This window comes from Gopherus evgoodei, chromosome 8, assembly GCF_007399415.2.
Source record: "Gopherus evgoodei ecotype Sinaloan lineage chromosome 8, rGopEvg1_v1.p, whole genome shotgun sequence".
Lineage (NCBI taxonomy): Eukaryota > Metazoa > Chordata > Testudines > Testudinidae > Gopherus > Gopherus evgoodei.
The window spans coordinates 103,170,197-103,197,219 of NC_044329.1; the positions used below are offsets into that span (position 1 = coordinate 103,170,197).

The 27,023-nt window shown below is 38.6% G+C and overlaps 1 protein-coding gene across 7 annotated transcripts in view; it reads left to right on the forward strand.

Moving 5' to 3' along the window:
* The window catches only part of EPS15 (epidermal growth factor receptor pathway substrate 15), a 103,892-nt gene extending 86,797 nt beyond the window's left edge, over positions 1–17,095 (forward strand). For 4 of the 7 annotated variants that reach the window (XM_030571766.1, XM_030571771.1, XM_030571767.1 and 1 more), the window contains 4 exons: positions 2,364–2,440; positions 4,019–4,181; positions 10,633–10,805; positions 14,680–17,095. In XM_030571766.1, coding sequence (XP_030427626.1) covers positions 2,364–2,440; positions 4,019–4,181; positions 10,633–10,805; positions 14,680–14,826 — 560 coding nt within the window. In that variant the 3' untranslated portion in view covers positions 14,827–17,095. Of the gene's footprint in view, positions 1–2,363; positions 2,441–4,018; positions 4,182–6,208; positions 6,343–10,632; positions 10,806–12,262; positions 12,353–12,798; positions 12,824–14,679 lie in introns of those variants that run through there. The other 3 variants (XM_030571770.1, XM_030571768.1, XM_030571773.1) reach the window with 3 other exon arrangements.
* The last annotated feature ends 9,928 nt before the right edge of the window (positions 17,096–27,023 follow it).

The window sequence follows — 27,023 nt, forward strand, 5'->3', positions numbered from 1 at the left end:
TAGGGGTTCAGAATGCTCTGGTAGATCACCTAAGCTGTTCATTCACAAGTCTCCATAAGTGGTTTCTTCATCCAGATGTAACCAGGTGCATTTTCCAGTTGTAGGGGACTCCCCAAATGGACCTATTTGCAACAAAAGCAAACAAAAAATTATCTTTTTGTTGTTGTTCTGGAGTGTGCCACAGCCTGGGTTTGTTGACCGATGCCTTCTTGCTAATCTGGTTGAAGGGCCTGCTGTATTCCTTCCCTCCAATTCTGCTCTTGTCCAAGATCTTATTCAAAGTCCAAACACAGTTATTCTAAGGGAGTGCAGGAAGTCATTCTAAATAGTAGAAAGCCTTCAGTTTAGGACTACTTATTTTGCTAAATGAAAAAAAAAATCTCCATTTGGTCCAGACAGAAATGTATTTACCCAGCTCAGGCTCCTATTCAGTATATCCCTTGTTTCTGCAACAACAGGGGTTAGCTATTAGTTCCATCAGAATCCACCAAGCGGTTATCACATCTTTCCACTCTCCTGTGGAGAACCACTCGCTTTTTTCCATTACGATGTCTGCTAGGTTTCTGAAGGATTTTGGACAGATTATTTCCAGAGGTGCATAACCTAGTCCCTCCGTGGAACTTAAATGTATTTCTAGCAAACGTGATGGCTCCCACCCTGAGTTGCTGGCAACCTGTTCTGTTACACCTTTCTATGAAGGTGACTTTTTTTTGGTTGTTATTACCTTGGCCAGGAGAGTGGGGAATTGCTGGCCTTAGTATCAGAAACTTCCTATACAATCTTTAGAGATAAGATTTACCTTCGACCTCACCTGATCTTGACTTAAGTGGCTTTCAGTTTTCATATTAACCCAACAATTTATGTGCTGACTTTCTTTCCAAAGTCCTGTTCAAATAAAAGTAAAGGCAAGCTTCATACTCTGATGTTAGAAAAGCTTTGTTTTTTTACCTTTATTGGACTCTGCCATTTAGGTCTTCCACTCAACTCTTAATTGTGTTTGCGGACAAACTACAGACCCATCCAGAATCCTCCCAAAGGATCTCTGCTTGGATTTCCAGCTGTATTTGTTTATACTACTGATTGGCTGATGTTGCATCGCCAAGTAGAGTGTTTGCCCATTCAACTGCCTCTCAGGCAGCTTCCATGACCTTCCTGGCTCATATGCCCATCTTAGACATTTGTAAGGTGGCAAATTGGTCATCAGTGTATACTTTTCCCTCTCACTATGCCATCTCTCATCCATCCAGAGGTAGTGCCAGATTTGGAAGGGTTGTCCTGCAATACCTGTTCAAGTTAACTGAGTCGATCTCCAGTTTGAAATGCTTTCTGAGTCGCCTACAATGGAAAGAACGTGTGCAGTCATGCGAAGAAGAAATAGTTACTAATCTTTTTCAGTAACTGTTGCTCTTTGAGATGCATTGCCCCTGTCCATTCCACTACACTCTCTCCTTCCCCTCACTGTCAGAGTCTATCCAACTGGAAGGAACTGAGAAGGGTTGGGGGCAGCTCTGCCCTTTATGCCTGTGTACAGTGGTGAAAGGCAGCAGAGGGGACTCAGAGGGAAAAATCTGTCAGCTGTGCACAGGGCACATGCACACCTACAGTAGAATGGACATGTGCAACACATCTCAGAGAACAGATGTTACAGTAAAAGTTAGTAACAGTTTCATGTTTAAGTGTGCTAGACAAGGTATAAATGTATGAACTTCCCTTAAACGGTAAATGCAGATGGGCTTTGTGAAGACCTTACTCTCACAGCCACGTTTGCTCAGATTGTTCAAAGCACCTACTTGAATTAGAGAATCCAAAGGGATAGGGAGATTCAAGGTGAATAATAGTGAGGGTGTTGCATTTTACTCCACACAGAAAAGTCCCTGGAAGTGTTTAAAAAAAATTCTAAACTTCCTATCCTTTTCTGTGTTAAAATATTTTGCTGCAAAATGTGCAAAGCTTAGGTTATTGATGCTATAGCTTTGAGCATTTCCATTGATAGACTTGGATTCTGCTTTTTCTGCATAGAAAACTGGAGTATCGCAGTGCTATTTTCTGAAAAAACTGTCTGTCCAGAGGAATGAGTATTTATTCCATATTGGTAAATAGCATTTGCTAATTTTATGAAAGTAAAAATATTTCTACTGAAACTACTCTAGCAATAAAAGCATTCACCTTTTAAAGAGATTTTATTTGAAATAATTACAGAAATATTAAATATACTTTTTGTGTAGCTTTTTACATGATTATACAATTTGGGAAATACAGTTTGGACTAAACATGGCACGTGCCTTTTGTGTTGTTTTTTGTCATTGAAACATTGTAACATTTGGCTTTTCTATACTGTTCTTTTTGTTCTCTGCTTATTTTAGCTGCAGATCCCTTTTCCTCTCTATTTGGAAACGAGTCATTTGGAAGCAGTTTTGCTGACTTCAGCACATTGTCAAAGGTAATCTGAAATGATTAACATGTGGAAAAGGCATAAAATGCTGCAGTAATTGAAACGAAGATCTAGTGTTTTCAGTTATAGAACTATTCAACTGGTATTCTGTTTTTACTCTCCAATAAAAATTGACAAAGGCTGATTTTTCTGAAAGGGGTTCTAACGGTAATGTGCCCTGCAATACCCCTGTGATGAATGCTGTTGTAAACATTTTATTGTAGCAGTTCAGATTGTTGCAACTTTAAAAGTAAATTATTTTTTTCCATGTTTGAAAACCTTTAAAACCTTTTTTTTGTTTTTTTTGTTTTAACCACATCTCTCCCAGTCTTAGCTCACAGGCTAGTTACCTTCAGATTATTTGGTTGTGTAGCTGCCTCAGTTGTTTGCTGCTGTCACATTGATACTCGTCATGTTGATTTTTTTGAATTGGTTCTCATACAGACATCCATTTTGGGTATGTCTGCATGGAGTGGGGGAAACGGTGTACATTAAAATGCTAATGTTGAGAGAGCAAGCTGTAGTTTTAACATATATTACTGGTTTGCCCATGATGGATGAAATACTGGCCCTTTGAAGTCAGTGCAAGTTTTACCATTGATCTCAGTTAAGCCAGGATCTATCTCATCCAAGGATTTTAATATGTGTTAAAGATCCTGATTTTAAAAACACACCTTGTCCTAGTGTAGCTATGGCCTTTGTGTCCTACCTCTGGGTCTGAGAAGGAATTTACTAATTGCATGCCCCAGTACTGTGTGCGTTAATCACAATGCAAAAAAATCCCTGTCAGACAGTGGAATCTTTGAGGCGATGTCCCTTCATAATGTGCTATGTAGGAGTTCTAACAGTGAGTTAGTGGTACATGAGAGGAAGTGGTTGATTAGACAGAAAAACTGGTGCCAGGATTATCTTTGTAGTTTTTTGCAGTCCTGAGTCGTGAATTCTGTTTCACTCCCACGCACAAAGCATTGGCCTCTTTCCTTACAGCAGACTTGTAGTATTAACCTGGTATCTTCACCAATGGTGTACATTGAGATTATTTCTTCAGCTAATAACCTGAGGACACTGCTAGTTTTAGTGACATTTTAAGGTTCTCTTGTACTTCCATTTTGAGCTGCCACTTGTCTCTCTAACTCTTAATCTTCCTTATATTGTGGACTGCTGTGGTAACTCTGGGGAAGTATATTTATCTTGTAGGCACCTTGCACTGTTTTCTGAGCTAGTTTTCTTCCCTCTCCTTGTACCAAATGATTGAACAAATAATTTTTATATGGAGCATGCTGTACTATTCTCCATGTGCTAAGCTCTTCAGAGCAAGGAGTCTCTCTTCTCTCTTTGTACAGTACTAAGTGAAATGGGGCCTGATTTGACCTTTCGGGTGCTACCATAATATAAGTAGTTAATAATACTCATCTAGTATTGTGCACCACAGAGGAATTTGACCACATTTCCTGATTTGCTTGCACCTTCACTGTTTTTTCTAATCGTGGTAAATATTGCTTTATGGAAGAAAGGAGGGGGAGTAGATTTTAGCTATGCTGAAGAAAACTGTAATATAGCATTTTTCCCCCTTTTTTTTTTAAATAGGCCAACAATGAAGATCCCTTTATTTCCTCCACATCAGTCTCTGTAAACAATGTGGTCATAACCAAAAACGTATTTGAGGAACCACCAACTAAAAATGAGGATATTCCTCCTGCTTTGCCCCCCAAGACTGGAACTCCTACAAGGCCCTGCCCTCCACCACCTGGTAAAACCTAATACTTGAGGTTCCAGTAAAGTTTGGTTTACCTGCTTCTATATTGCTAGTTGTGTAATGGTATGAGGGTTGTAAGAAAACATGGTTTGAATTTCCTACTGAACTAGAATAAAAGTACTTAGGAACTGGCAAAATGTGAAAGAACCCTGTCCCTGTATTGCTGACATCTCCTCTGATGTTAAATTCCCCATGGATTTTAGATCCACAATTTGTTTGGAGAGAGCAAGGAACTGGAAAAAGGGGGAAAATATAACTTCAAATTTCTACAAGGAAATAGTGTGGCTACAGAGAGCTTTAAGTGGGGAGTGTTATATCACAAATCTTATGAAGTTCGCTATTAAAAGCAAATTACTCACTTTTGTCCAAGTACTGTTGAAAGTCCCTAGTTTTCAAAACCGTGTCCTTTTTGGAAGAAATTTGAAAAGTATTTTTCATTACGCCCATTTCACATTGGAGAAACTTAACCTCTTTCCATCCAAATGACTTTTCTAAGGTTATGTAGCATAGTCAATGGGAGTTAGTAATACAACCCAAGACTCCTGACTCCTAGTTCTGTGCCCTAAATACTGGACCATGCTTCCCCCCCAGAAAGAGCATAGTTAAAGAAGCTACAACCACTGTAACATGGTATTAATTAAAATTTTTTTTACCTTAGTAATAAAATTTTGAAAATATACTGCTAGGATTAAGTGCAGTAGTAGTGTGTGTTCTTTTTCAAACTCCAGTCTGTCTTCCATTTGCATTTATTCTTATGTGAACACTACTGTATTATTATAGAGTATTATATTATAAGAGTTTTAAAGTGTTCATGAGAACCATATCATAAAAATTAGGCTGACGGACAATAGTAATATAAAAAACGGAACAGTTGGTCTGCTGCTGCTTTTGGAAGGGGAGAAACAAGCTAAATCTGGCACTATTAACAGTAATTAAAACTTTTTAAACTTTTAGCTCTAATTTGTAACATCATTTTGGTGAAATTAAACCCTGCTCTCTCCCTGCCTTGTAAGCAATTAGTTAAAGCCCTCACTTCCTCTCCTAGAAACACTAACTTGGCTGAGTGACAGTAGAAGTGACAATATTTCCATGGCTGAAATGATCCCTTTATAGCCTGTAAAGCAGTGAGATCCTCTGGATCAAAAGTGTTGTTTGATGAGAAGTACCACTTTTGGGCTATGAAAATGGCCGTAATACTTCCTTTATCAATGCAGATTTATAGTTCCCAAGTAGTTATCTAGTAGCAACACTTCTTATTAATAAATGGCTTAATAAATAATGGACTCTCCTGGTGATGGATAAATTTATCAGTATTAAAAATTATACCTATGGCAAATACCTGGATAACTATACAGGGAAAACATACAATTTATATAAGTAATTAAATAACTTTTTCACTGGCTCAGTGTTAAAAGCCGTTCTTTTTGCTTTATTTGATATTAGTTCTATTTTTAATATGCATCTTGTGTGTAATTTTTTGATAGCAAAATAGTAAAATATTTAAGTTGTGTACCTGTGTCTGCTGTACAAGTCAGTTCACTTCTTGGATCCTTGTCCAATTTACATGGGGTCAGAGGTGCCCATGATTTTTCACTACCACAGGTTTTTCTCTTCAGACTTCTCTTGACAGCCTTTCCATCGTATCCTGAGTCTTCCATGTCCTTACTTCCTGTCCTCTTCATCCCATGTTTTCTTTCTGGCTGTTCTCCACCCCCCTTCTATAACATGTCCAGCCCACCTCATACGTGCTCACTGAGAGTTCCCTGTTCACCTTCCCCCTAAATTCTTCTGTGCACATTCTGTCTACCCCCCACTTGCTTGCCATTCTCTTCAATATATTATTTCCTGCTACCTGTATTTTCTTTTCTTGGAGATCCACTGTTTCCAAACTGTAGAGCAGTCAGGGACAAATACAAACAGGGCGTACACTTTTCCTTTCAATTTGTTACTTAATTGCCAGTCCCACAGTTCTCCTGCCACCTTCTTCACTGCCCCTATGCATGTTTCGTTGTGTTTTTCAGTTCTCCAGATCTCCCTCCGGTGACACTAAGCGTAATTCCCAAATATACAGATTCTTTCTTCTGATTCAACTTTTCTTCTGAGTCTTCAATCAACAGCTCTTCCTCCACCTTCCCTCCTTGCGCAACTATATGTTATATAGATATATACACACAGTATAAGTTTTAAACAAACAATTTAATACTGTTCACAGCTATGATGACTGAAGCTTGTTTGAGGTGGTGGAGTTAGAGGGTGGAAGAGGGTGGAATATTTCCCAGGGAATGAACTAGCACTGGGGCTGAGCCCTCAAGGGTTAACACGTTGTTAATGTAGCTTCTCTCACTCTACAAGGCAGCATGAATGGAGAGGAGAAAGCGTAGCAGACAGAGATAGACACACACCTTGTGGGTGTGTGGGAGAGAGATGCACACTGCCCCTTTAAGTAAGCTGACCCATTCTTAAGTGCGCTGTCTTTTTAAGTGGATCAAGAAGTTGAGACAGCAGCTGCTGCCCCAAGCTCTCTGTCTGTCTGCCCCGCTTCCCCCCGCTTTATATTGAGAAGGGGTAAGTGGGGTGCAGGAGCAGGGAGGAGGGGGACACCCTGACATTAGCCCCCCTTCCCCTGCACAGCAAGCAGGAGTCTCTGGGAGCAGCTCCAAGGCAAAGGGCAAGAGCAGCACATGGCAGTTGCGGGAGGGACAGCTGAACTGTTGATTGCTAGCCTGCTGGAGCGCTGCAGCATCGGGAGCGTGGAGCTGATAGCGGGACTGCCGGTCCACCCTGGTTACAAGCCCCCACCAGCTAGCTGCAACGGGCTGCTCTTCATGCAAGCAGTGGACAAAGCAGGTGGCTGCCAAAGGATATTAGGAGGGAGCATTACATGTTCCCTAATTGATCAGCAATGTAACAGCAAAACAACGTTAACCAGGACAACTTTAAGTGAGGAGTTATTGTATTTATGAATTCCTCTGTGCTGTTAGCTAAAAGGACCAGATCATCAGCATGCATTAGTTTTCTCTGTCTTCCCAGAGGCTAAATTCTCCTACTAATTAATTCCATAACTAGGATGAAGAGAAGTGGACTCAGCACATTAGATCAGTGGTTCTCAGACTAGGGTTCACGAAATGTTACGGGGGGGTTCTCTAGGAAAAAAATTCCATAATGGCAGACAGATCTGTACCTAGGGACCCCAGGCAGCACGGGGCCAGCAGCTTAGAGCCCCTGGACTTCCAAGAGCTAATCAGATCAAAGCAAGCATATCTATCACACTGAGGAGATTTAAACTTCAAGACTCCTTATAAGAAATGAAAAGGGAAGTAGATATTTTTTGCTGTTTTTTAAAATTAAATATGCAGCTACTATTTTTAAAATTATTATGAAGAACAAGTTTAAGCTTTGTTGTAATGTGCGTTGTTTGCCTGGACTGCTCAAGACCTGAATGCTTGTATAGGAGGAACTCTTTGAGTTGGCTTTGTAAATACCTTCATGCTGTTTCGCATCTGATACTCCTTGATGAAACATAGGAGCATTGTCTTGTAACAGGCTTATTCAAAGTGATACAAGCTACGAAAGTGAGATCTTGGAAGTGTGTTGCCGTTTTCATAATTTATAAAAATACTGGAATGATAAAAAATAGTGTGTAATAATAAGCATGTCATAAAAACAAATTTTATATTTCCAAGATCACTGCTTTTATAATTTTATACTCAGGTAAAGGAGAAAATCCCTGGAAATACTCATTTTTAGGAAGGGGTTCGTAAGACTTGACATTTTAGTAAAAGGGCTTCATGGGTTGTTGGTTTAGGAACCACTGCGCTAGATCAATCCCAGTCACCAAAAAACTCTCCTAAAATCTATATATTGTTACCCCCTTAGTTCTTGATATTGCTTCTCTATCATTTCCACGTCTTTCAGTCCCCTTCCCATCCATCTTAGTATTCTAAACACCAGCTCCCAAGGAACCAAGTCATATGCTCTCTCAAGATCAGTAAATGCTACATACCAGCTATACCATTTTTTCAGATTTGTCTCATTGCAAATATTGTATCTATAATACTCCTTTCCTTCCCAAAGCCATGTTTCTCTTCTCATATATTTTCCTCCACCTTGCATCTCAACCTTGCCTCCAAAACACTGTCTCAAGGATGTTAAGGGGCCGACGTAACAAGGTGAGGCTCCAGTATATGTTTGGATCATTTGCATCACCCTTACCCTTCCAAATAGGCATAGTCAATCCCACTCTCGGGTCATCTGGCAGCCTAGCTTGATCCCAGCAAACACATAATGGGGGATTGACACATGGTGATTGATTGATAGGTGGTTGATTTAGCGGGTCTAGTGAAGACCTGTTAAACTGACCGCAGATTGCTCTCCCATCAACTCCTGTACTCCACCTGAACGAGAAGCGCAAGGGTAGTCGACGGGAGAGCATCTCCTGTTGACATAGCATAGTGTGGACCCCACGGTAAGTAGATCTAAGTACATCGACTTCAGCTACGTTATTCACGTATTGAATTTGCGCAACTTAGATCGTGCTGCCCCGCCCCTCCCCATAGTGTAGATGGAGCCTGAGTCTGTGAAGCCACTGTACTCCGGTATTTCCAACTGCTTTGATTATGTCAACAGTTATCTCATCTTCGTCAGCTGCTTTATTGTTGTCTAATTCAGTCCGTCTGCCTCCTCTGTAGAGGTCAAAACCTTTTGAGGCTTCCCCATGATTGTCAGCAGTGCTTGCACTTGCAACTCTCTCTTCTCATATAACAGCCTTTGGAAATGTTTTTTCTATATCTCTACCATCTCATTAGGGTTAGTCACCACGCAGTTTCCATCCTTCACATACAAAGATTTCTTCATGTCTTGTGTTTCTGTATTCTTTTTTTTTGGCCCCCGCAAAAAACAATTTCCTGCTGTCTTCCTTCAGCTTTATGTATAATTCCTCTTCAGCCTCCATTCTTGCCTTAGCAACTGCCTTTTTAGACCTTTTTTTTTTTCTCGTGTCTACTTTAAGTACAAAAAATAAAAAGGAGATTGGCTCAAAAGCAGGAAGTGCTTAAAGAAGGCTTTCAGTGCATCCTTGTTAAAATTCTCTACTGAACTGTGGAGAGAGTGCAAGGCTAATTTCCTTGCATCTAATGAAATTCACTTCTTCTCTGGATACAGATAAATCATACCTATCAGAGAGATTCTGGGACTCATGATACTAAAAAAAAAAATATTTTTTTTTATCTTTTTTTGCCTTTGAAATAAGACTGTGTACTCCAAGTTCTTGAAGTATTTATTTCTCTTTGGCACAAATAAATTTACACAGATGTCATTTGCGGCTGATTTTTCCTGTGTTAATTTAAGCAAACTCAAGGGATTTGCATTTTTATGTGGTGATGTGGGCACTAAACTATTCTTTGGGAAGTAGTCTAGGTACATAAAATAAGACAATGTCAACCGTTACTTATTCCCCAATTAATTTATATAAAACAAGTCAAATAGTTACTATAAGAGAATCCCCTAAGGATTATGGAAGTATGTGAGACTGACTCCCAATAAATTGAATATGAACAAACATATAGATTTAAACCAATCTAAAATGGTACTAGTAAACAGGTCAATAGTAAATTCTAAATGGAATAACTAAGTTGGCCCTTGCCTGTGACAAAAATCAGCTGCAGGACAGAAGGATTCTCTAGCTTAAATGCATTGCAGATGAAAGATTAAAGGTGTTAGAATCACATTGCTACCACTATTAACGGATTACATATACAGAAAAGGAAATTTAAAGATGGGATGAATGTTCTTGGAAGAGCTGGGTCAGTGTCTTCAAAAGTATTGAGAGCTGAGTAAGCTGAGAAAAGAACAAGTTGGTGAGAGACAGATCTGATTCTGATATGTTTGCTGCCATTTAGACAAGAATCAAGAAGACAGGGTTAGCACTTAGCATCTGAATGCTTGTTACCCTCCTTCATATTGTTTGTGAAAAACTGAGAAGCTGCTGATGGCAGCGAAGTCGAAAGAACGTCAGAACTCTGCAGAGCACGTAAAATGTCTTTTACCTTGATGTACAAGTAGCTAATTTTATACATAAAATAATAAAAGGAATCTCACTAGAGTTCTGTGGTGAGTGGCAGGGGGAACGACACCAAAACTTTGCTGGCTATATGGGGGCCGGGAGAATTGTTTTAACCTTTTTTAGGGGTTCTTTCCCAGGGTTGTGGTATATAATTAATACATGGACAATACGCTTAAATCTTGAACCCACTTATAGGATATTCCTTTTCTGATTATGAACTAAATGTCACACCCAGATCTTTGGCTATTGCAAACTGGCAGAGCTGATTTACATGATTATAGGATGTGATCCAAGTAGTTCTTGTTTTGTTTGTTTTTTTGCTTAGTGTACGTTTTCTGCCATCTTTGTGGTCACTTGAGTTGACTTAGATTATCTTTGATTCAGGAAAAAGACCTATCAACAAACTGGATTCTTCAGATTCCTTTAAACTGAATGATCCATTTCAGCCTTTCCCAAGTTGTGACATTCCCAAAGCACAAGATCTATTTTGTGACCCATTTGCTCCCAGCAATATTGGTAAAGAGACAGACTCCAGCGATTTTGCAAACTTCAGTGCTGTAAGTAGGTTCTTTTATATTTTTTGTTTCTTGAGCTGAGGAGGCATTTAATAAAACTTACTGGAATGATTCAATCATAGTAAAATCTTCAGATTTATTTTAAAATTACTAAAACTTGTCCTCAAAACTCTGTTATCCCTTTTCTTAAGGGCTATAATTAACTTTTAAAAAGCTCAAAATATTTTTCGAGCTGTTACCTACATAAGATATCTTAATATATGAAGCTTGTAATTAAGGCTGGTATAATCCATTCATTAAGATAAAAAGTGAAACAATGCATACTATTGTTGGTATTGTCAGGTCATATTGATTGCATAACTGTGTTAAGGTTTTCTCTGAAGGTTTCCTGGTTTTTACAAAGTAGTAATCAGATAATTTATGTATATTGCTTAGGTGTTCTCGTTGACATCTGTTTTAAATATTCACAAGTTCGAATTATATAGCATGATGCTATCATTACACAATTTAAAAATAAAGGTTCTGTTAAAACTTTCTCTTAGCTATCTCTAAAATACTTGGTCACAATCTCAGTATTTCACAATAGATAATTTATATAAGGTTGGTGATTATAAAAATATAAATTGTATTTGAGTGCATTTTGATTGCTTAGTAAATTCAAGGCACAAGTACAATTCAATTAAAAAGTTACAAGTATTTCTTTATAGCCAGGAATCCATTTCACATAAAACCCAAGCATTAAGAGCAAACCTAAATGCTTCAGTGTCTATGAAATTATTTTCTTTGTGCTTTGCAAGTAAGAATTGTTGAAGACTTTCCTTCTCTTCTAGCCTTCATACCTTTTGAGTGGATTTATATATACTGATAGCAAGCTGTATTTTACAGTAACCTAGTCAGGTTACTTTTGCTGTCTTTGCTTAGTCCTAGTAAATTGTATGCTTGACTTGAGTAAACACTGTTCCAGTTTTTAAATCGACAGGTTGTGGTGATGTTCATTTGGGTTGTGCTGCTTGAGGGTGGATAAAAATCCATTTTTTTAAAATAAAAAAAAATCAGCTTTTTTATTTAAATTGGTTTTTTTTGATAATCGGATTTTTAGGGGGGAAAACTGTCTAAAGATGGTTTTAATTAAGATACATTATAGCTCAAAGATACCTCATCATGGAATAGGGATTATAAATTCTAATTCTATAGTATAAGACAATATAACATCGAATGTTTTAAGAAAAATTTTGTAAATGAGTTCCAATAGTTCTTGGATTAGGGACCCAATCTTATGGAGGTCCACAGGGTTCTGTATAGATTTAGGGTAATCTTTCTATCTACCCAGTGGCACTCAGGGCTCAGTCTAGAAAATACCATCAGAGATGCTTAGTTTTGCAGTTTTCAAACTGGATTTGTGTCTCCAGAGATGATGTGCTTGTTAACAGCAAAAATGTTTTTAAATAAATATATAGAGGTGAGAAATAACAGACCTCAACTCTATTGTCCCTCTGCAGATTTGTGTACACCCTTACATCTCTCTAAAAGTGCAAAGTTTCAGAAAGTTCAGTGAATAGAAGATTGTTGGGGGCGGAATAGATCTGGACAAGGAGAAGAAGTGTGGAGATAAATGTGAGAGTGGAAGGACAGGCAGTAGAAACAAAAGTGAAACTGTTTGAGCAGCATATTCCAGAAGTCTGAAGGTCTTTCTGAGTGGTAGCCTTCATTGATTTGAGATCTAGCATACCATTCTCTCACTAGAAGGGAAAACCCGTAATGGCAGCAGGCCATAAAAGAGACCCCGTTTGGGAATAAGAACCATTCAAGAAATAAATGTTTGATGATGATGTTTTAAAGAAAGTCACACCAGCGAACTGGTGGAAGTTACTTAAGCACTTGGATTCAGAGACTGTTGAACTGCTAATCTCACTTTTAACAGCAGTAGCTTCTGCCGGTGTAGAAAGCATATTTTCTTCCTTTGGACTGATTCATTCCAAATTGAGAAATCGTTTGAGACCTGAAAAAGCAGGAAAGCTTGTTTTTTCTTTTCCAGATTATGAACAAACAGGAAAATGAAGGTGAAGATGACTGAGTTAGCTGCAAAAGCCAATATTTTAAGTTTCTCATGTTGACCTGGCTGACATAGTAGATTTTAATATTTGTTTTTTGTTTTTTAAATATTTCATTTAACTATTTTAGTTAAAAACAATTTTAACAAAAACAAATGTGATTTTAAAAACCTTGAATGTTTAACTAAATTTAAAAAATTCATATGCTTGTTTTGTTAAAATATTATGTTTGCTATTGAAGAAAAAAATCCAGAATACATAACATTGTTTTAGTTAAATAAAACAATTTAAATGTCTGTCTGGTGATGTTCTCCTAATATAGCATGGTAAGAAAATTCTCCAAATATTGATTAACCTGTTGAATTGGAGATAGTTCACCTCCCAGTGACTTCATAAATATCTGCTTCAATTACCTTTGGTAAATGAAATAACCAAACAATCATTCATTTTCTGATATAGCTGTAAAACTATTCTGAAAAGTTTTCAAAATAAATCACTGTAAAAATGTATAGTGTGTACCTTCTAAAAATAAAACCTACATCTATCTCTGAGTTGTGAAGATTATGTATTAAGGTGATAACAACCAACAAGAAGGCACTTGTATGTAGAAATCCATGATTAAATCGAGTCTTTCTGACTAGTGATTTAAATCACTGCTTTGTGTACTCTGTTCATGACCATGGCAATCTCTGAAATGCTCTTCTTGCTCAAATTATTTCCTAGAAGTGTTAGGATGCAAACTTTGGCGGAGGGAGGAGGGGAGAAAGAGAGTGAGGAATGGTTTCCTTTAATTTCTGGAATCTTTTTGCGTATGAACTACAGAAAGGAATCAAGACTTTTCTCAAATTGTGTTCACAAAAATCTCAAGTTTAGAAACAGCAGCTAACAGAGAAATTACCGGTAGCTTGAGTTTATTAAAATAGCCATAACACACAGACAAATATTTATGGCTTTATGTAAATCATATTGCATTCTCTGCATGCTAAATAGAAGCATGTTTGGCATTAATTCTTGTACTGTGTTTAACATAATCCCCTTACTTCCTGTTCCTATTTGGGATCATGACATCGGTCTATAAGGTGCCACAGGATTCTTTGCTGCTTTTATAATATTAGAGCAGCTCACTTCATGTTCTGTTTGTATACATACATGTGCATACACCTTTATCTTGTACTCTAGTCCCCTTCTTTCATGTAAGGCCTGGTTAGTAGCTGCAGAAACATTTGGGTAGTACTGTACCCCTCGGCAAAAGCATTTTTTGATGACACTGTCTGCACAGTTCATTCTGCAGTCACTGCCACAGAGAAAAATATCTTTAAAAGAGCACCACGCTGTTACATGAGGGTAAAGCTAGTTGTCCCGCAGTGCCAGATGTATCCTGCAGTGTACGAAGGACTACCAATTTGTTCACATCTGATTCTAATAGATCAGATTTATTGTTTATAGTGATTGCTGCAGTAGCATTGTTTTCTCTGTCCAAATTTAGGACTCAGTTTTGTTCAGTAGGGTTGCTCATGTGCTTAAAGTTAAGCATGTGCTTGAGTAATTTGCATAGGTCGGTGTGCTTAGCGAATTACCAGATTGTACCTTTAAACTGGTGTTCATTGGTGGTAATTGAACTGGGGGTATTTTTCATCACAGTTAATCTTCAGGACTGTATTAGTGCAATTCTTATTCAAACTACAAATAAAATTGTACCAGGCTACTCTTAAAACACATTTTTCAGCACAGAGGCAAATTCTAAAACTACAATAAATACGTGTAATATTTTGGAACAGTTCAAATGCCCTCAAATTCTGAGAGACTTGAATTGTGCAGTTACATTCTGATTAAGTCCAGATATGTTTATCTTTTTAAAACTGCAGTATCCTTCTGAAGAAGACATGATTGAATGGGCTAAGAGGGAAAGTGAGAGAGAAGAAAAAGAGAGACTTGCAAGATTAAAACAACAAGAGCAAGAAGACTTGGAGCTGGCTATTGCACTCAGTAAATCTGAAATATCAGAAGCATGAAGATTAGAATAATCGTGTCTTATGTCAACTGTTTTGACCCTTTTCCTGAATGCTTAACCTATTTAAAATGTTAATCAGAAGCTACCTATGAACAGGGAAGTATAAAAGGTATTAAATTCCTGCAAGTGTGATTGAATATTCACCTTTATATTTTTGTCCCATTCTGATTTGTAAGTTTCCTAAAGGTCTTCATTAAGCTTATCAGACAACTAATAGAGTGCTGCTCCTGTGTGTATTCTCCTTGAGCTTTTAGCCTGTGTTATTTTTATTCTGTAAACCCAGGACACCCAAGTGTCTTCATGTAATACAGAAAGATAAGGCAGGCTTCATCTTCTTAAAGAAACTGGTGGTCATTCTGGTGATACGTGAAAATATCTTCATGAACACTTGTAATTCTGTTAGACTGAAGTTCAGAGACAGGCAAATATTATCTCAATCAAATTCCTTGGTGAAAGGAGCATAGTACTGAACATAAAGGTGAAATGCTTGCATTTCCATATTTTGTACCCATTGTGTACAGGGCTGAGTCATTTATAAAAAAAAAATGTTAACAAAAAACATTTTAGCTTCTGTACAGATTCTGTCTCGTAAAGAAGCTAGAGCCTTTTACTATATATTACTGTATAAAAGGTGTGTGGACATTTCTGCTGAATTCCATCTTTAGTAGTTTTTAGATTGGAATAGTCCCACTCATTTTAGTATTTATACTCTCCCAGAAGACATGTTTCAGGAAAGTAAAGCACTTTCCTACCTGTAAATAAATCAGTTTATAATGCAGGCAATGAGACTATGGTTTAAGTATAATCTGTCAGCAACTATGATTGAGTAGAAGATGAACATGGCAATTACTCTGCCTCACTGACCCCTTCCCACCGGTTAGTTATGTGAAACCTTTTGTACTTTTTCAGAGCAGACGTTAGTAATGCTGGAACTGTCAAGTGCTTTATTTGATATGTATACATATGTATTTTCTTTTTAATGAAGGTTCTTCTGCTGGACTTGAACTTTAATTGATGATATTCAGTGTGCAAGTGGGAAAGATTGTGTATCTTATTGAAACCTTAATTGCTTTTTTGCATGGTCATGAGGTGGGCAGACACAACAAAAACCTATCCAGAATATGTGATCTAACATAGAATAACTAAATAGATAATTCACAAGAATTGACTGTTGGTCAAAATGTCTCAAATTGTGGAACCCCACTGCTAATTGAGCCAATATATAACTAAACTGGCAATTTGGCAAGTTTGAATTTGAAGTAGAATAGAGAAGAGAGTAGGATGCATAAAGGCATAGTTTAACTTTATACAACAGTCTTTTTCTATACATGTAATTTATTGAATGCCAACTGATAGTTGCACCTTATTTAAAAAAAAACCTGATTTATAATTCTTTATGGTCACTGAGTCAAAGTAGGTTGATAAATTGTTAATGAAAGTAACTTATTGCCTGTTGTGTAAATGTAATCCGTGCTGCAGAATGTCAGATTCATTTAAGTCATTCCCAATGATGCTTCTTTCACTCTGTACACGTACAGCTGGACTGCAGCAGCATACAATCGATTTTTTCTTGCACTTTTTAATTTGGTGTATTTCTCCGTGAGACTAGAAGTGTCTCAAGACAAAAAAAAAAACTTGTGTGAACCAAGGGATGACTCATTAGCCACACTTTGGGTTTGTTTTAAAGAGTTCCAGTTAGCTAGGGTTGCTGCTGCAAGAGCTTTTTGAAGAGGGCAGTTTTCATTCTTTCAGGAAAATGGGTGACTTGACTTGGACAACGTTTTTCTTTTGCACTGGGAAATGAGCATTTGAAACACCTGCTCAAAAAAAGTATCTTAAAGAAACCTCATGCAAGTATTAAATATCCCTAAGTTATCTATACAACCTTTGTAATAAGTGTACACTAATCTTGCATATTGTATGCTTAACTGGACTACACAGATTCTTATCTTTTGTTAAAAATGTATACTCAGTGGACCAATACAATATTATGTGTATATATTATATATATTCATGCTTTTCTGTGTGGAATTTCAAGTTTTGAGTCATTGATGTTACATTTCATGTTACTGACTCTGACTACAGTCCTTTATTTGAAGATTGCCAGTTAAACCACTGCTGTGAGCTAAATGGCATTACTTACGACGTTTAACTAGCCTTTTAAAACTTGGCCATATGGGGTTAGCCTCTATTTATAGACTTTTCTTTTGTTTAAAATTCTAACAGTAGCCTGTAATTATGAAGAAATAAAGTTTAAATACATAAGTAAATTGTCTCTCTCTCTCTTTCTTCAAAATGGTGGCAATGAACAAAAGAATCCCCTGTAGACCGAATATAAACTGTTCAGATTTAAACAAAGTGAAAATTTTGACCAAAGGTTCAAACTTGGGCACCTAAAATTAGTCTCCTACATCTGCTTAGGCACTAAATAGAAGCAACCTGGCATTTCAAAGCTGCAGAACACCTCCTATTGAGCTCCAGTCCGGGTTGAGATTGATCAGCACCTCAAAGTCCAGGCCACTTCTGTTTTTCTAAGGTGCTAACCAATCCCAGCCACTGTGGAACTCAATAGGAGTTGCAGGTATTCAGCAGCTTAGAAGCAGCCTGATTTTCAATTTAGGTGTCTAAACATGGATTTTAGGTGACCAGGCTTGAACATTCACCTGCTAAATGTTATAACCTGTATCTGAGACTCACTGAAAATGGAATATATAGACTAGCAGAATCATAATCAGGCTTCTGTTTTTAACCCAGTTCTGTTATTTTTTTCCCCAGTTTTTATTTACTATCAAATAGTTAAAGAATTTTTGAAACAACTCCACTGATAACTTTTTTGTTAGTGGCAGAACTCTGAAAATATGATTCTCTGGCATCTGGGATGTTTACTTGTCAAGTCACAAATGCCCTTGGACTAAAAAAATCTGAAAAGAGGATTTTGCTTTATCTATTTGAATTGGACTCGTGACAATTTCCATCGTGGAAATGATCCAGAGTACCAAACAGTGAGCCAGGCTCAGCTAACGTGCCCAGGAAAGACCTTACCAAAATGAGTTGCACCAAGGCTGAACATTCCTTTCTCGTTCTTAGTCTTTCAAAAACTAGAGACTAGGTGGTTTTCTACTGACAGCAATTTGCTACAAAAATAGGTATTGCAAGTTGTATGTGGCTTTTAAGGTAAATGCAAAAATATCTTCCTTGACATAGAAAATGACAGTCTGCCTGAGTGCATCTCCTAAAGATTTGACAAATAAACTGATGATAAATCTGGTAGCTCAATGGAGATGGCTAAGTGGAGAAAGAGGAAAAGGAAGAAAACTTGTCATCTTATTTGCATGGATCTGCAAACTGAGAATATTAAAACATACAAGGACCTTGGAGAATTTGTGTCATTGTTTTTAACTTTCATTAATATGGATGAAGTATCTAGTTTTCCATACCTACTCTGTACTGTACTCAGTCAAGAAGAATCCACATTGCAGACATTCTTATCTTAAGCTCTCACCTAATACAGCTCCATCTAGCTGTTGGAAGAAGTCCACAGCACGCCAATCAAGAAAGCAGCTGTCTGGAGTAAGTTGCCGATCGTTTAGAGATTTGCTCCAACCCTTTTGCTGGAGGTAGTTTTTAAAACTCCCCAACCAGAGATCAAAGTCCAAGACTATTTGCCCCCAAAGCTTAATAAATCTTAGGGCTGTCAGTACTGACTGATTCACTAACTGTATCAACAGACAACTAAATGTCTTGCCATCTACCTTTTATCAACTCCATAGAGGTCCAATCAGACCAGGCTGTTAGTTTTCTTCCTTTTATTCCTCCACATTTCTGAACTTCCACCTGGTGAGCAAGCCTTGCCTTCAGTGCTGCTGTTCAGAAACTCCTACAGAATATCTCTTTAGGATAAATAGAACACTAAGATTTACTTAGCCCATTCTGTGGCTCTCTCCCCATAACCAGTCGGGAAAACTAGGTTCAAAATAACTTTATTTAATGTTCACTCCACACTCAAAATGTTGTGCTTGCTCGTGCACACTCTCTCCCCATATATGTATAGAAATATACTAAAACCAAAGAAAGTGGCTAATCACCTTACCTGACTTGATACCATTGAGTTTTCAATGCCAAGTTCCTTCCTCCAAGGTTACTTGATAGTATTTACTGGATTCAGATTAAAACACAGCATATCTTTGACCTTGAGAGTCAAATTCTTATCCAATGCCTGGACAATCATTGGTCACTAGCCAGTTGAGTTTCAGACACAATGGTCCTGTTTATAGAGAAGTTGCTTCAACATCAAGAGAACAGTAGTAATAGTGAGTGATTAATACCTAATTTTCCAAGATGAGGTGGTATCTTCCTTAACTTCGATGCATGGGATCCCAGAATCAGCCTAGGGAATGCTCACAATTCAGTGACTAGTGTCAAACGTTGACAAGCTAAGGGGAGTGAGAAAAATAGCAGTAAGTGTGCTTTGTAAAAGAATTAACTGGTTTGCAGTGCCTTCACTTAGCAGAATTAAAAACTACTTTCGTAGTTGAAACTGTTTGCACCCATGACACCTTGGGATATAGTCTTGATTGAAGGAACAATAATCCACACTCTGTAGAGTCAAGCACAGGAGTTTATTACGCACAGCACTGGCAGAGTGTCACTTTGCTTATTAGGCTCAGAGATACTACAAAACAATTAGTTACAATATGTGGTGCTCATTGGGTAGAGAGAAGTGACAGGGATGGGTTTTCCCAAACCCCTGGATAGGTTCTAACAGCAAGACAAGATAAGCACAATAAGCCGCTCCAGGTCAATGGGAGCTGCTGGAAGCAGCGCGGGCCGAGGGACATACTGGCCGAACCTGCAGACGCAGCAGGTAAACAAACCGGCCCGGCCCGCCAGGGGCTTTCTCTACACAAGCGGCGTCCCAAGTTTGGGAAACACTGGTCTAAAAGATTACATAATGGTTCTGCCCATGGACCAAATTAACATATTGCTGACACACAGGTAATTATCCAAAACTATGTCTATTAAAGTATATAAGTTAAATCCTAATTTTGGGGGCCAGGGGAATGAGGTAGCAGCTCTCTTGGTTGACCAACAGGTATATTCCTCGAGATTTAAAGCAAAAAAGCAGTAATTAGTACTTAATTTCACAAGCTTATCCTTGCATTTCTGTGGGCTAGGACTGGCATACATGGGGAGGGTGTCATAACGTATGTCAATCATATTAGGCCTCTCCCTGAACTTTGTCTAGGATCTGAGGGGTACTGTATCGCTACCTTCTCCCTGCATTAGGGAGTAACCGTGAGGCCTTTCTCAGCACTTCATGTGTCTATAACTCACAATAAGGATGGCCAATTACATTCGGAGTTATGCTGACTCTGCTCACTGACTTGAAACACACAAAGTTATCTGTTCTCTATTAGCCAACCCCCGCAATCCAAGCCAAAGTCTGGACTTTGGGCCTATATTGAAAAGTTCTTAGCAGAAACTGTAGTTCAGATCTTACATCCATAGCTAATGGATTCTGACCCTTCGTGAGAGATCTCACAGACTAAGGAAAATCAGCCCTTATCAATATTCAGATAGAATTCCACTGTGACCTAATGTGTAACAGGCTGGTGATGGGGATGGCACCCTTCGCTTTGTTCAACCATTGTGCTGTGGGAGTTACTTTCTTCTGGCTAAGGCATAAAACCAATGTCCACTGACCACTTGTGATGAAAAATTCCACAACAGTACAGTGTTCCACAACAGTACAGTGACTCTGCTTGTAGCCAAATTCCAGATTGTATAATTGTACTGCCTGCTTAAGCAGGTGGTGTTTTAAAGTGCGTAGAGCAGAGGACTTAGATTATATAGTCAGTAGCTCACTGACATTAGCAAGTCACTTTAAATAACTCTTTCCATTTCCACAATTGTAAAATGGTGATAAAACCCACCATTTGTAAAGTGAGTAGGGGTCAGTTTAAAGAAAAGTGCTAAAGTACCAGTTACTACTACACGCAATTTCTTTGTTTCATTTGTACACATTCTTTTTTGAATCTTTGCCTGCACTGTTGTCTAGTGTTGCTGTACACAGTATGTTAAACAGCTGCAGCATTCCATCCTAGAAGTGGCTCCACTTCAATGGTGAATGAAGTCATTCCTGTATACGCAGTTGGTAATGTGCTTGGGGGTAAATGATAATTTATGTATGTGATGTAGTTTTATGCCTCCATATATTTATCTATGCTGTTTGAATAGCCAGGCTTTTCCTATGGCCATGATTTCTTGTATCAAATTCTTATCTCTGTGTTAAATCTTGAACAATCTGAATAATGTATTTTCTAGTCTTCTTTGTCAGAGATTTTAGGCAATGACTGAAATATCAGACACCCTAATTCAGTGCTCAGAATTTGAGCTTCAGCACTGAAACAGATATATATTTCAAAGTGACAGTTTCATTACTAAAAAGTTTAAATCACACTCATGCCTAAGCGCACTGAACAATCTGACTAGAAGAAGGAAGCATGGACTCATCCACATGCTAGTTCCATGTCTCATGCAACATGGGTAGAAGAGGAGAGCTTAAGTTTGTTTTCAGAGAGACATTTGTAAAGGAGAAATAGGTGAATTTATAGAAGTGGATGAAGTAACAAATGAAGTGATTTGTCATCCATTTGAAACAATTATTTGAACCTAATTTTGCAAGCTTGCTTTTTTATGATGTTCCATAAAGTCAGTTGTATAAGTTACTAATAGACAAATGGGGTACCCATGAACCTAATTCTATAGTTTACCTTCTTAATTAGACAGCAGGCATACAGACAAGTTCCATTCATCATCATTGTAATAAAATTGCAGCGTTGTAACCCTCTGTAATTGTGAAACTCAAGTCTAAATGACAAAACAATAATAACCAGAGCTGTCATTTAATAAATCACTAGTAGAACTAGACAATATCTTTCACAAATATCTTTCACCTTACCTGTTTCAAGATTGCAACTCCATTCTTTTGGTACAAGTCTTACTGGGTCTGGTCTACAATGGAGTTTAGCCAGCAATGTAATGCACATATGCAAACCACCAGTGTACATGTGATTTACATTTGTGTATCAACTTATGCTAGTGTAAATGGTGAACTTTAGGGGTTTGTAGCTGTACAGCTACACTGCTGGCTAACCATTGAGGGTAGCCAATGCCCAAAACATTAGAACAGATTGGAGGTGATAGTCAAAGCTGTCTAGTGGGGAGAAGAATGGAGCGGGGCTTCTTGAGACACCAAGACTCCTGGATTCTTTCCCTGTGCTACCAATGATTTGTTGTACGACCTTGGGCAAGTCATTTTTAACTTCATTATCTGTTAAATAATGACAATATTTCCCTATCTTCCAATAGTGTTGAGGCTTAATGTTTTTAATGTATTGTTTGTAGAACATCTTGCACAATGAGGCCTGACCTAACCTACTGCAATATGCAGATTGTATAATAATAAAGATTTTGAGATCCTCAGGGCACTGTGGAAGTGCAGAGTATTTTATTACTACTATCTGTCCTGGTTGGACATGTTTCCAGTGTGAATTGTGGTATTATTTGCATATGCCAAATAGCTTAATTTTTGAAACATAACTACGGTCCCTGGTAAAAGAGCAAGTTTTTATCCAGAGTTACAGGAATTGTATCCCATTTCAATGTAAAATTAAAAAGATCAATTTTTAATTCAATATATATCATGGGCAGGAGAAGTTTTATACTGTTTGTTCTCCTCTGTCTGTGTACACAGCCAGTATCACAACAAAAAGAATACTAAAGTGCTATTTGGAAAAAAAAAATAATTTCAGATGCCTTAGGTTTAGAGTTGTCTGTCAGGAATAGTGGGTGAACTCCTGACCCTATTGAAATCAATGGCAAAACTCCTATTGACCTAAGTCAGGATTTCATCCAGTAGCCAGGGGTAGGGCTGTAAGGCACAGGCCCTAACCACTCACTTGGCAGACAACTTTTAGGGCTTCTTCAACAAGTCACGGTGACTGCTAGAATATCTTTTCTTTTGGAGCGTTTTTATAAGTGAGTGTCATAAGTGGTTTCATTTTGCTGAAACTGCTAGTTTTTCCATTACATGGTTTATTCTTGCTTTTACTGTAGCGATAACAGAATGTTTCTTCCTGATTTCCGTATCTTTAAACAATAAATGTAATGTAAATATTAAATACCATAAAGTGATTTAGCTTTCACCCTCTACTCTTTGTGCTATCATCTGGAGGTCTGAAGATTTGTCTCTATCAATAGTGGCCTTTTCAATCTAGCCAATTCAATCTGGTGTTTCCAGTTTACAAGGGTAAAAAAAATCCTCCTTATGATTCACTTCTATGAAGATACTGATAGGAAATTAATTCATCTTAATTTATTCATACAAACAATTTTTATTCCATCAGCTGTGTTAAGTATTGTTGTGCAAGGGGAGTAGTCTTGTTGTTATCTTTACCCTTGATATCCCTTTTGTGTCATTGCTAAGTTAATGCTCTGGGGCAGAGAATATGTAGTATTTGTACTACAAGATGTGTATTGCACTTTTGAGTTCTATAAAATAAATAACTCAAATCCTAGAGATCCTACAAAAGTTTACGCTTAAATGATGTCTATTTCTTCTTTTAGAAGACCCAGGCTCTTTACTAAGATGGAGTGAACAAAAGCTGCATTCACAAGTGTGCTTGAACTGAACGTAATTCCATTACAATGCATAAAGAACACTAGAAAGGTGGGATACTATGTGTCTAATGGCTTTGATTACTGTTTGTGGCTTTTTCTTTTTTGTTGGACGAAGAGTTGGTAAGTTCACTAACGCATATTAAATGAAAATGTATGAGGCAGAAATATCCCAAAGAGAAGCTAACATTGATTTATTACCAATACATTTGATTACGCATCCAGGAGTCAACACAAAAAACTCCACCAGTATTAAATATGCATTCCAGTACAGTTTCTGCCTAGTTTAAAGAATTTACACACTGGGTTATTCATATCACCTCTACTGTAGCAGGCTGGTCTGAAAAGTTCCATGTATCTGCACAGCCTAATATATTGAAATATTCATCTGATCCCAAAAAAGTCAATACAAAAACATTTTCACAGCTCAGAAATTACCTTTGGAATAATTTTGCTGAACTGAAGCTGTAAGTTTAAGAATAAGGGGATGATTATTCCAATCCTCACTTGGATTATTTTTTTTTTTTTTTTGTGAGGGAGAGCAAAGAATCTTTTGAAGCCCTTTTGGAACGCTGGGATTCTCTATGCTTTCCCCTATTTTACAATTTCTACTCTTAGCAGCTGTAATGCAGGGTATTGTGTGTGTGGCCAATGAGGACTAGATCGGGCTCTCTTGGAATCTGTTACCTTTTGCTTCTTAATGGTCAGGTGGGATATTGTCAGGATGAAACTGCTACTGTAGCAGTGCCTGAACCATTAGAGGGACACAATTTCCTCACTTATTCAGACTCTCACCTTTGTGGATTAGCCTGGATTTGTACTTATTCTTCAGCACTCTCCAGCATCCAACTTTATGTGGGTGATGTATTTTAAATAAATGAAAAGCACTTTAGATGTACCATAGACTGAATGTACAGTCTTCCTCCAGAAGTGAATGTATAACAAGGAACTTGGGATGTATAGGATTAGCTATGCAGACCGGGTCGGTGCAACCCATTAGATGACCTAGGTGGTCGCCTAGGGTGCTAGCATTTGGGGGGGCGACATTTTGGGTCCTTCAGCGGCGGCCGGGTCTTCGTCCGCCCAAGTCATCGCATTTAGGCGGAGGGAGCAAGGGGTGCGGGGAGGGCTGCCTCCAGCAAGTAAAGGGGGGCATGGCCCTCAGGGGAACCGCTCCCTGCCCCAGCTCACCTCTGCTCCGCCTCCTCCCCTGAGCACGCTGCCCCACTCTGCTTCTCTTCCTCCTAGGCTTGCAGCACCAAACAGCTGATTGGCGCCGCAAGCCTGGGAGGCGGGAGAAGTGGAGCGGCGATGGCATGCTCGGGGAGGAGGCGGAGCAGAGGTGAGCTGGGGCGGGGAGCTGCCGCACAGCTCCCTGGGCCAGGGGAAGCTGCCGCGGGGGGTGCCTTAGGGCAGGGTGTGGCGGAGAACTGCCACAGGGCTGGGGGGAAGGGGGATGCAAGGTGGAAGTTTTGCCTAGAGCGCGAAATAGCCTTGCACCCGCCCTGTATGCAGAAAGAGATTTTCAAAGGCACAAATATCTCCATTTTCATGACTATTAACCCTTCCTAATTCTTAAATATTCAGTGTATTCTGAAAGGTATAGAGATAGTGAAAGCTTCAAAATTTGGATCTAGATTTCATACACTCTACAGTTCAGCGCTGTTTCTGTGTGAGGTTTTGGCTTGGCCATTTACAAATATTACAGTCCCTTTGCAAAATGTAGGTATTTGAACCCCGAAATTCAAAGGAGTGTTTTGGATTAATGAATTTGTTTTGGGCCTATCTTCAATAATCTTTACTGAAAAACAACCTGGGTTAAATTCAAACCTGTCAGGGACTCTAACCCAGACGGCAATGTTTGTTGTCTGACCACGAGAGAGACAGGTAACACCAGCAAGGTCCGATCAAAAGCTCTTTATTGCCAAGTGCACGCATCAATAGAGAGCAGCTCATCTCCAGAGAGAACCAGCCTGCCCTTTACATCTTAGTATAAGCCTATATAGACAGTTCCGTGGCATCATAAATTATTTACTGGAGCAACCCACCCCCTTCTTTTAACAACTAGAAACTAGACACCTTTAGTATACATGCATGCCTAAAGTTAGAAATGTAGGGGAGTTAAAAACAAAGAACAAACCAGGGAGTGAAAACAAGGAGGCTGGGAAACTAGGGCTCTTATCAGTTCTTCAAAGGAGCTGCCCTAACACAGCACATCTGGTACTATGCCAGGAATGCAGCTTCTCTCTTATCTCACTTTTACCCAGCGCTTGTTAGACATGCTGCTGCTTCTCAGTGTTTTCCACTCAGGAATTACCCCAAAACCTCTGTTAACCTGACTTTGGTCAGGTTGGCATACTTAGTTTTGTCTGCAATATTTTTATTCAGGCCTAACAAACCTATTAATTTACCTAATTCTTTTGTGAACCCAGTTATGCTTTTGTCTTCACAATGTTCCTGGCAACAGATTGACTGTGTGTTGTGTGAATAAGTACTTCTGCTTGTTTGTTTTAAACCTGCTGCCTACTAATTTCATCAGGTAACTTGTGGTTCTTGCATCATGTGAAAGGGGAAATAACACTTCCTTACTAATTTTCTCCATACCATTCAGGATTTGTATTGCCCTTCTCTGTACCTTTCCCAATTCTAATATATCTTTTGTGAAATGGGGTGACCAGATCTGCACGCAGTACAGTGTTTCATTTAGATGTTTTCTTTTAATGTTATGGACAAATTCTGAATTTTAATTCCCTATCACAAATAACCCCCTACCTTACCCCCCGCCAAAAGTCTAATTTTATTAAGTTTGGGTTGACAACTGCCTGTGGCATTCAGCACTAAATACAGTTAATTTTGAAATTTTCTTACCTAAAACACCTCTGTAACAGAAATGGTATTTATATAAAATAGGAAACATGATTGTGAAACTTAACTATCTTCCCTTTGGTTTTGAAATAAGAAATGTGTCTAGTTAAATGATCACAAACTGAAACCTTGCATGTGAACAGCTCTGGTAGAGCTGATGGGGGGAAGTCTGGGTCCTGGTTTGAATGTGCCAGTAGGTCCATCTATCACTGTTAATATCTGACAATAGATTTTTAAAAATGGGTCTTCAGGCCTGTCAGTTCCGGTCTCTAACCTTTCACATACAGTTTTTAAACACACACCTCATGAAATCTCCCAGGTCCTCCTTCTGCTGTTACCTCCACTTTCCTACTTGTAAAGTAAGAGAGAGAAATAATGTCCACGGAGGCGCAAGGAGCACAACCTTACTCTTCTGCCATATTTTATTTAATGGACCTGAACTTTGAATGTGGAAGGGATAATAGGGCGGAGGGAATTAAACCGCGAGCGAGGCCAGAGACCTAAAGTCTAGCAAAGTTTAATTCGGGATTATGAATTTGGCAGCAAACTGCACATAACTCGTGTGCGCACCATTGTGCTGTTACAACCCGCGGGGCTCCCCCGTCACAATTCCCTGGCGCCGGGAAGAGTCGGGGCAGCTCTCTGCCCTGCCGG